General features: G+C 41.6%; 1 protein-coding gene across 1 annotated transcript; it reads left to right on the top strand.

Moving 5' to 3' along the window:
* The first annotated feature begins 4736 nt into the window (after positions 1-4736).
* On the top strand, positions 4737-11305 carry LOC117902706. The gene is made up of 2 exons (XM_034814261.1): positions 4737-4865; positions 10546-11305. Exon 2 carries the CDS (start codon positions 10556-10558, stop codon positions 11213-11215), a length of 660 nt encoding a protein of 219 aa, XP_034670152.1. The 5' UTR covers positions 4737-4865; positions 10546-10555; the 3' UTR covers positions 11216-11305.
* Positions 11306-11533: the final 228 nt, after the last annotated feature.

An 11533-nucleotide genomic window follows, 5' to 3' on the forward strand; every position in this document is an offset into this window, starting at 1 on the left:
GAAGTGCTGCTCCCTATCGCTGATTAAAATGCATATCTCTGCCCACCATGGCAACAGGTTTAATTTGTGCCAGGCCCTCTTGAATGGCTCCGATGGCATCGGTACACCAATTAGGGAGAACACTCGATTGAAATTGTTTCCCGAATGAATTGACGGTATTAACTCATAATGTGATGTGATGGGCTTAGCTCAAGTGGAGTGAATAATGTGAATTAATTTGCATAGGTGCACAGGAGAATGAATATACGAATTGTAATAGCTAAAAGTAAGCCAACAAAATTCTTCCAGAGCACAAACACTACATAGATATTCCTCTGATTAAAAGTCATGTCTCCTGATGACGAAATTTGTGGGCTTTTAGGTCGATGAACTATGACAAACCCTGTTATCAGCACGCTTCCTATTTTTTGTGCATAAACAAACACCCAACTAATCCATTAAAAGGCCCAAGGGTCGCCCAAAATATCGATGTTTGCTAAAAGTCCCCATGGTCCTCCTTCTCTGTGTACGATTTTGGCTCTGATAATAATCTGAGAAAGCAATAGAAAACCCTCAAGCAGAAGCCAACCGAAATAGGAACAGCAACAGCAACGAGCAGCGAGTGCTGCCATCATCTTCATGTGCTGCCAGAAAAATGAACAATGCAAACGAGATTGCATAATGGATCCCCCGGCTTAATGAGCTCTCAGCTGCTGCGTTGTGTTGTCGTTGGCTCCGACATCGTGCCTGAATGCAACAAATCATGTGTCTGGCTCAGAATTTTTGTCACACATTTTAGCTAACAACACAGCAGCGGCATAGTAACTAAGCCAAAAACAAAAGCCAGTCATAACACCAACCAAATGCAGCCGCATTGAAAGAAGGTCTTGAGGGGTCTCTGTGCTGGAGATTTTACTCCGGCTTGGTCTGGTCTGGTTCGTACCGAGCTTCTCGGTTGTTCTTCCATGACAATGGCGCCGCGTCGGCATTGAGCAAAAGTTGCTTTGGATTCAAGTCGACTCATTTGTCTCTTTTTTCTCACACGTGCAATGGTATGGAAATTTCCTATTCACTTGAGTGGTTGCTGCAAAAAAAACTTCAGGGATTTGCAAGTAAAATTAACAAATCGGTTTGCAGTAGATGCAAATGGAATGGTTTCTAGTTAAATTGCAAACTAATGTGAAGCTAAACTTGAACCTGAAATGGTTGAGAGAGCGATGAAAGTATTTTCTGAATTTATATACATTTTTTGCAGAAAGAAATGATTTTAAGCTCTTTCCGTACTCCATTTCGATATATATTTGTAGCTATTTGGGATCCCAACTTGTCCCTCTTTGGCACAAATTCATCTTAAAATAATATTAATTTGTTGACTCACAGCAAAGTGCATTCATTCATTCAAATAAATAATATTGGTTCACCTAAATAAACGTTGTGCAAAAATTAACATAACAAACAGAATTCGAGTAGTGAAAAAAGTTCAAAAATGTTTCCCTTGACCAAAGTGAACCGAACCAAACCGAACAATTATTAGTTTTGATGCGAATTCATTTCATGGCCAACAACGATGAAGGTTTTCCTCAATTGACAAGAAAACGAAACAAATACATATAGTAGCCGCAGCTAAAGAAAATAAATAATTGTTTTAGGTGGAAAATATTTTGGATAAAACTCAGCAAAAGACTGACCAAAGACACGATCTGGCCAATGATGAAACCCCTCCAGCAAACCGTATGGCGAAATAGTTTCTTTTTTTTTGTGTATTGTTGCTGGGTTACAGAACCCAAGGTGCCGACGCCACGTGATGCGGTGGCAAAGAGTCAAAGTCAGTCACTGGGTTATGGTTACAGACAGACATTGGCAGCCATCGACAGCCACATCCACATCCACATCCACCAAGAGATGAAGAAGTTAATTAGCATCAGCGTCGTCTCAGGCAAGCATTAATTATGTTATGTTATTGTAAGTTATCTTGGATTACGCTTTGTTACCGCACTTCTTGTCGAATGGCAACCGATTCTCCCATGTCATCATCTGTCCCTGGGGTGCTGACAGACTTTAATGAATGAAGCGTTGAGAATTGGTTGGAATTGAAATGGAATAAATTGTATGAATGAAATGAGTCTAAAGTAAAACAAACTCTTCTACCACAGGTACTCTGGATCAAGTAGATCGTTCAAAGCAAGTCGCTGTCAATCCTGAACCACTTCTTCCCCTTCGTTCATTTCGTTCGCAATCGACTCGATAAAGAGTTTTTATGTCAATCTAATGATGACTTTCCTTTGGCAATCGCCACGCAATGCGAATGTTGCATAACTCGACACAAAATTGCTGCTCAAACAATGAGCCCAATTGTAATTAAAAAGTTGTCTGCTTAATGGGAATGAGGTTTGCCGGCTGAGAGACTGAAAGGCTGCGGAGAGATGATAGATGTCAAATGGTAGATTAAGCGACCCAATTATTAGTGGCGGTGGCGGTGTGGGATGTTGCCAATTTTTGTGAAATATGTACACACATATGTACATCGGTACATACATACATACATATGTATATGGAAAAGGAAAGTGAAATTGCAGGCAATGGAAAATTTAAATCCGAATGTGTGGCCCACACGAGACTCTAGCTCGAGCCTGAGGTTGAGGGCCATAAAATACGACAAAAATCTATGCTCCATGCTGTCTGTTGTCTGCTGTCTGTATCCATGACGCCTAAGGTCTCTCGTACTTAACTTCATGGTAAACAGAGTTTTATTTTTATTGTTGCGCTGACGGCGAGACCCATTTTTAATTGTTGCTCGCCTCTGGGTAACCATTTGGAGTGCAGATCTAATTGCAGCCACAGCCATGGATATGCTTTTTGAATTATCTATGTCTATTTTTATATTTTATGTTTTCAGTATATATGTTTCTGTGTGCGTGTGTGTGGCGGCGGCCTTTTGCAAGTCAGCGTTCTTCAAGTTCAAGTTCGGGGCGCTCCATCATTATGGCGATCAAAGTTTGGCGCTGTTCACACTTAATGATTTCACCCAACTAAAGTTTCGACTGATTTTCAGCAGCTCGGATGCATAAATCACTGAAGCAAATGCGTTCAAAGTCATACCACAAACAAGTAAGGCAGTTTGGATGTTATGGAAAGATGTTTGAAATACCCTTAAGAATATTAGCAGAATATTTCAAATAATAAATAAATCTTGGCAAAAGTAGAGATTACATTTTAATAGTGTCTTAAAGATAGATTAAACCTCTTTCTTTGCATTACAAAACCACAAATACCCTTATCAAGGGTATTTGCACGGGTGTCTCAGCAAAATGTGAAGCGATTTTGAATCGATTTGAAGTTGTTGGCTGCCACTTGAGCGCACTTCTCGCCTGCTGGAAAATGCAATTAAATTTAATTTACTAAACGACCTCACATCGCCATCGGATGCTGCCACATTTCATGTTTTATGCGCAAGTGTCTATCGACTTGTTGATATTTGAAATGCATTTTGAAGATGCGCTCGTAAAGTGCGACTGCGAGTGCGTGAGAGGACATCTCGAACAGAATCAGAAGCTGATTCGCCTTGTAGGGGTGAACTTGAGCCCACTTGAGCATTGACAGTGCATAACTAAGCAGTTTCCATTGTGGAATCGTCATTAAGATAACAGCTAGCTATTTTTATTAAAGAATTTTTAGGTCTGTGAGTTTCATTATAATCAAAATTATTTTATCTGTGAGCAAAAATTATAATCTTGCACTTTCTTCAAGGACTTTCAACAAATATTACGCTTTGTTGCTACAGTTCGGTACTTGAATATATCAATAATTGTCTGTGAAAATATGGACAACCCTTCTCTCTTTTTGCTTATTATTTTGCTTGCCATATTATTTTATTTATTTCTCTTTCACCCTTTCTGGTTTGCTTCTTCAACACCTTTTGGCTAATGACAAGCAAATTGTGCCGGAGGCAATTTAAGCTTTATTGATTTTATTGACACCGTTTTTGTGCATCTTTTGTATCTTCAAATAATATCCAATTGTTACATAAAAGATAGCAGACTCGAGGCAAATTAAAATAAAATCAACTATTAATGCATAATCATTTGTTTGAGCCAAGCATGTAACGGTCTTAAGTGATCAATGTCTTTTTGCATTTATTTCTTTTATATTTTCGGCAAAGCATGCCAAAACCAATGATTCAGGCAGCAAACTTGTCCAACGAACACGTTCGACACGGTTTGATGATGCACCAGCAGCAGCACACTGACACAGTTAAGTGGCTCCAACTGCAACTGCAACTGCAACTTCAACGTCAACTGCTGCCGTCAGATTAATGCTCTTAACTTGCAAGCAGCCTCAGCTCAGCTCTGACATTACCGTTTCTTTTCATGCAACTCAAGAAGTTACATGAAACAGAAAGTGAGGTTCGGCATTGTTTTGGCTGCCAATACCAGCGTAGTCGAGAAACAGTTTTTACTCAAATTTGGATATCAAGAATATTTAATCAAAAGTTGGAAAATGTCTGTGTTATATGGTACACCTTACCTTCCTTTTTGTTTACCTTCCGATCAAGCCCCCGTAAGTCTGCGTTGAAGCTATGTACACCTTCGAACATCGAACCAATTCTCCAAGCTTTTATTTTTGTTATTTTTCTTTGCTTCGCTTTGTATCGCTTTGCTTTTGTTGTTGTTATTGGGCTTGGGTTTGTTTTGCTTTTTGCTTTTGGCTCTGGCTTTTGGAGGCTTGGGGACAGGCTATAAACCGTGGCAAGATCGTCATTGCGTTCATTGGTAAAAGTGAAGCGTGCGCGTGCGGTTGCCTCAACTACTTACAACTGCAACATAAGTTTGTCTCTGTGCTGTGCGAGCTCTGAGCTTTGTTTGTGTCGTTTGTTCCAATCGAGAAAGGTGATTATCACAGTTTATGTATCCTTTAAGGACTACCAAGTGACTACTGACCAGTGAATACAGTTTTTTCGAGCAACTTTTAGCGTACATATTTTGTTTCTGATCAGTTGAATGGTTTGTGTAATGGAAATTAAGGTGTGGACTTGTAAAATGGGTCACTGTTTGCAGGTTTTCATTTTAGTAAATACAAAAAAAAAATCACTTAATTTTAACTACAAAGTATGATGGTGGTGTCGTAGGTTTATCTTTATTTTGGCTCTTGCGAAAACTCTAATAAAAATGCCAATCAGAAGAGAATTGTTTTACAATTTCTTGACCAAGGATAAGCTTAAGTTTTGTGTAGCACATCAGAATGTATAAATTTATCCAATTCTAGTCAGACCTACCTCATACCGCATAACAGCAAAGAATATTCACTTTTTGCACACATTTTTCGACCTACCTCAAATAAATCTGTCACAGTAGATTCTGTCAGTTTGAAGAACATTGCAAATAGTGTGAAAAACTTTGTCAGTTAACTCGACAATGATGAAGTGCCTTTTTGCTACATTTTGTTTGTATTATTTTGCATGCCCCCATTTCGGGCAGCTTTATAGACCGACACTCCCCACACGCCCCACAGTCAGGCCCGGCCCCCATGCATTGAGGCAGAAGATTACGCAATATGTTTTCAGTGCAAATGAGTGGAAAATCTAATTTTCCAGCAGCATGCAAATTTTTTGGGTTGTAATTGCCAAAATGTCACGCTGCAGATTGTAGCAGCTGGGGCAGCGGCAGCGCCAGCTTCAGCCAGTGACTGTGGCAGCGACAATAAGCTACTGCCTCTGGCTACTGTGGCAATTTTGAGGTCGTAAAACATTCAAGCAACATACCAATAATATTTAATGGCTTAGCCATAAACGAACTTGATAAGAGAAGAGGAGACAGGCCCCTTTGGAGATCCACCGTTTGACATTTTTACAACTGAAACTGGATGTGACCTCGAGAATTAATGGCTAAAACTAAATAGCAGAGAGATAGTATTTGAGTTCGACAGTCCAGGTCCCTGGTTAAATACCCACACGAAAAGCCAACTGTGGAGGAGTAGGATCTCCAGCTTCTGCCTCTTCGAGGCTGCATCCAAGACATTCCACAGTAGAAATCTCAAGTCACGATTCCGTCTGCAATTGAAAACAAAATAATTTATCTCCTCGGAATGCGGGAAAGTCCACAAAAAAAAAACAAAATTTATCTTCAGGCTTCTCCTGTCACTCTCTCGGATGGATTCTGTTTAAAGGAAAGTTTATTATTTGGGCACAAATGGGCGTTTCTTGCCATTCTGCTGTGACTGTAATTTGGGTTCAATATGCGAGTATTTCCCTTCTGATTGTAGTTCATTTTGTTGGTTAACAAATTGTGCGACAAATTCCAGACCCTGCAGCAGTCATCATCATTATGCGACTATGATATCTGGGGAGATAGTAAGAAAAGGTCTGCCCAAATTTTGCTTTGGTGTGCAATGATTGGCATCGAAATTATGGGAAGTTTTTGAAGGCCTAGGGTGGGTGTTGCATAAACAGATGCTTTAACGATCGTTTTGGGTAATTTTGAGAGAGTTGAAAGTGCAGATTGTAGCGTTGAAGATTCCCTTGGGGGCTGGCTATTTTTGGGTATTACTTGAACAGCTTTGAAGTTGAAGACAACAATAATCTGGGAGATACTCTGTGTAGATTGGAATGAGTAATAGTTTCAGGTTTTACTTTAAGTGTTGGGAAAATTCTTCTTGTTTTGCTGTTTTCACATAAAAGCTTTAAACTCTTTTCTCTCTCCATATTCTTTGCACATTTATCGGCTCTCTTTGGTTCGTACCTATTCGTACCTGACCATGCCAACAGTTTACAAAATCCATTAGCACCTGCTTCAACAGCGGATTGAAAGATGAAAGTGAATATCCCCCAGACGCTGAGAAGCTTCCACCTCTGCCCCAACTCTTTCTTCGACTCATCTCGCCGTACAGCGCCGACACCTTGTCAATATTTATCGATGTGGCCTGCACATATACATAAATACATTTTTATGTCATGACCAAAAACTGAGCGCAAAAAAGCAGCAGAGGCAGAGACCATACCATACCATACCATTTTCACTATCATTTCAAGTTGCTTTGCTGCGCGTTGATGTTCATTGTTATGGTTTTTTGCTGGCTGTCTTTTGCTGGCTTTTGCTCATCTGAGAAAACCTGTAACCTGCGCAACCTGTAGCATGGTGTATGGTGTCCAGCAACGAACGACCGCAAGCGGGTGCTCCTTCTCCTTTTCCTTCTGTGTGGTTTGGTGTGCAACTTGGCCACCGCCGAACAGTTGACAGACTTTCTTCTACCGCCTGTCCAGTTTTTCTACATATTACTTTTTGAGCGCGACTTTTGTTTACTGTTGTTCAGCTGCTGCTGCTGCTGCTGCTGGTGCTGTTGCTTCTGGAAAGAAAACGTTGGACCAGACCAGACCCGGCCAGACCTGGCCAATTCCAGACCGACCAAGATCTGGCCAAGACCAGACCCGACCAAGACCAGGCAATTAAAATGTCGCCTCCGTTTCGCTGTTGCAGCAGCAGCACATCCGCATGCAACTTTCTTAACGGCAGGCAGCCAGCGAGAGCCCGAGCATCCTGCTTGATTAGGGGGCGCAACCCTTCCACACTTTAAAAGAGGTCAAAACGCTGTTGCACTTGTGGACAAATGTTGCAGCACCACACACAACAAACAGGCAAACATTCTAATTAGCACTACAACAATCCGAACCCCTTGAACAACATCAAAAGCAACTTAGCAACATATTTATGCATGTACATGAGGTGGGGATACCTTGTTGGTTGTTGCAACAAGTCATCATTGTGATTGTTGTTGTTGTTGTGGCAGGTGCTACTGCTGCTGCTGCGGCTTGGCAAATCCGTCTTCTTTATAATTACTGTCATCGCTCGCTGCAGTTGTGCTTAAAAAAAAGAAACAAAAACAGAAACTCGTCTTGGCTTGGTCTTCGCCGTTCTACAAACAAGCTGCGACGACGGCGAAGCTGCAACTGCAACTGCAAGTCGCTGCCCCAAGAGATTTCTCTAAAGAAATGTGCTTGAATGCGATTTTATCGATTGATTTCTAATTAGCAGGAAATGCCATAAACAAATCTAGGTAGTAAAAAGTCAATCAAAGAGGGTTGCAGTCGAAAATGCTGCTTAATTTTAGAGGTAAAAGTTCTTAGAAGACTTTGAGGACGCTCTTGAGAAACTATTCATGAAAAAAGAGCTAACACATTTTTTTTGTAATATTTAAAAGGCAACAATTATGCACTTAAATATGTAAAGTTTACATAATTCTGCGAATTTAATTGAATAAATATTTATTATATCTGCAAACGTTTCATTAAATATTTTAAAGTGCATTTCGTTTGGAGTTATTTACTGGTTTTTGAGTAAAGTTTTGCCTAATCCTATATTATAAAACTAATCAATATTCGAGTCTCCTCAAACACCTGTTCCCCTGTGCAATATTTCGCGAGATTTACTTCAACTGAAGTAATGCTTCAGGCGCGTGATACATAAATAAAAAATGTGTTTGCCTTAGAAGAAGACTGCAACTGGCTGTAAGCAAAAACCAGTTGGTCTAAGGCTGTAAAATGTAATGTATAAGCCGGAGATTAATTGCCCATGTATGGGGTGTATGGAATGGAAAGGAAAGGAATGGTGGGGAGCCACAAATGCTCGGCAGATGCAGCCACGAAGCCGTGCCACAAGTGGCTTGGAATTAATTATTTAACACAGACACTGCCTGACACTGGCTGTGTCTCGCCGGATCGGAATGTTACGCAGATGTGTTCACGATAGTGCTTGGAAAAACATTATTCCAAAAGATTGCAGCGTGGAGCTGCGCTTCTCTCTTCTTTTGGTATGCTGCAGTTATTTTGTAATATTTATTTGGCTATTGGGCACGTTTTGAAGGTTGGTTTTTGCACGCCGAACAAGTGTACAATTATGTAAAAGAAATCCACATTTGAAGAGCCTAAGCCATCATTAGTCATATTGTATGTCTCGGAGGTACATCTCCCACAAGCCAAGCAAAAAAAGAGACACCTAAATGCCTTTCTCCAGCAGTTTATAACTACAAGTGCCCCCCATTGAAATGTTCAATAAAGCAAATATTGCGTAACAAAAGAAAACAAAGCAACAAAAAGTACCCAAAAGAAGACTCAAGACAAAAATGAGAGCTACTTGTGAGCTGAAGAGAGACTCCACAACAAATTGTGGGGACAATTGGTTCGGAAATATGTTTCTCTGGAGCTGCCAATGCCCTTACCCACGACAATTAGTCGGAAGACAAAAAAGCCAAACGAAACGTGTGCTCATACACATACGCGTATCCGTATAATATATTTTCTTGTATAGGAAATGAGTTGAGTTTATGAAGCAACGGAAATTCATATTACAAAATTTACAAGCCGTGAAAAGGCAAAAACAAAAGCCACATGCAATTGCGCGTGGCCAAAATCCAAGCCAGAGTATATTTTTTTTGGGAATGTTATCAGCCGGAAGAGTTTCGTATATTGGCCAGAGACCAGAGACCCTTCAGCCATCATGTGTAATGCATGACCATGGCTACGCGAGGCCTCCAGCCGAACTCTTACAACTTTCTCCATCGACGACAAGCATTTCGTATTGGTATGCACAAGGCAAACCTCGCACACCAGAGTTGAGCTAGAAACGAACGAGTACAGAAGAAGACTACATACATGGTGATAAATACGAGTGTGTACTGTGCACATGGCTGGCTGGCTCCAGAGTTGGGCTGGCCAGTGTATGGAGTTTTCTTGCTGTTGGTCAAGGCTTTGGGTAAGGTCAGTCGCACCTGTCACACAAAATGAAGGTCAGCTTTGAATGCAGAAAGACATTTTTGGGAAATTTAACTAAGTTTGATTGGGAATGATTTTACCTTGCCGCTGGATTGTTTCCCATCATCTGCACTCAACTGAATCGCTTCGTTAGTTGAAAATTAAACCTAAAAATATAGCACGCGTTTCAATCATTCCCCCAGACTTGGAATGACCAGACAATTCCAATGCGGATCTGATTGCAAAGTTTGTTTTTAGATTTTATGTAAGACTTGCTCGTTTACTTCATGTAATTTTGATGAGTGAGTGATAAAAAGAACCAGTTGGCAGCGTCAAGGGTGAAGGTAAGTTTTTTATGTAGAAAAGCATTAAACAATAAAGAGATTTGCATAGGAGATGGGTGGGTAGAGTGAGGACTCGCTAACGGAGAGCGACGATACAGTTGCTGGGTGAAAAAAATGATGGGATGTGGCTATGCTAATTGGGGGAACAATTCTCACGTTACGAAATAACTAGAAGCAAGGTTGAAGGCAAGGTTCTGTCCCGTCTAGTACCCAATTTTCAAATGGAAAACTACTCAATTAGATCAAATGGAATCAAATTGCACAGAATGACAATTGTGTGGGACAAATTCCATCATACACACAAAACTCACAGTCAAAATTGATCAAAATCGATGCAAAACATTTCCAATCACTGATTTCGCATAATGTCCCCCGCTGGTAACCATTCAAGCGGAAATGCTCTGGGTTGGGCACCATCTGATCTGATTTGAAAACAGTTTTGGGGCAAAAGCTAATGAATCGCCTACACTTGTCTCTTTGCAGTTGCCCTGAGATGTCTGTGCTGCGGACGCTGCTGCTGCTGGCACTGAGCGCCACCATGGCGCTGGCCCAGCGCCGCTTGGCCCTGCCCGATCCCCGGAGCTGTGCGAATCGGGTGCGCCACGCCTCCTACAGGGATGCACGCGGAGTCTCTCACTCGTACTTCTTCAGCTGGGAGCATGCGCCGACGCGCAGCCTGGAGGTGGACTGGCTGGATGCGAGAAATATTTGCCGTCGCCACTGCATGGACGCCGTGTCGCTGGAGACGCCGCAGGAGAATGACTTTGTGAAGCAGCGCATATCCCGCGGCAATGTGCGGTACATCTGGACGTCGGGCAGGAAGTGCAACTTTGCTGGCTGCGACAGGCCCGATCTGCAGCCACCGAACGAGAACGGCTGGTTCTGGTCCGGATCGGGCGCCAAGATCGGACCCACATCGCAGCGCAACACTGGCGACTGGTCGCCGACGGGAGGCTACAACCAGCCGCAGCCCGACAACCGGGAGGCTGCCCAGGGCAACGATGAGAGCTGCCTCTCCATCTTGAATAACTTCTACAACGATGGCATCAAGTGGCACGACGTCGCCTGCCACCACATCAAGCCCTTCGTCTGCGAGGACTCCGATGAGCTGCTGAACTTTGTCCGCTCCCGGAACCCCAATGCCCGCTTGTAATTCTACTCGTAATTCTAATGCTAAGCTTAAACAAAAACAAAAAACAAGAAACAAGAGAAGATGAAATTAAATATTTATGTAGCCTTAGACGGAACATTGTTTGGTTGATTGATTGATTCATGGACTCATTGACTGTTCAATCCAATACTGATGCCTTCCACGCGCTTCTGGCCAATTCTGTTAACATTTTTTTCGTGGTTTTGTTCGCAGTGAAAATTCTAAAAGCAAAATTTGAATAACATTTCAGTGTCGATCCGCGCATGAAAAACAAAATTGTTAAATAATTTTAAAAAATTGTTAATAAATACAAATTGAACC

This window comes from Drosophila subobscura, chromosome U, assembly GCF_008121235.1.
Source record: "Drosophila subobscura isolate 14011-0131.10 chromosome U, UCBerk_Dsub_1.0, whole genome shotgun sequence".
Classification (NCBI taxonomy): domain Eukaryota; kingdom Metazoa; phylum Arthropoda; class Insecta; order Diptera; family Drosophilidae; genus Drosophila; species Drosophila subobscura.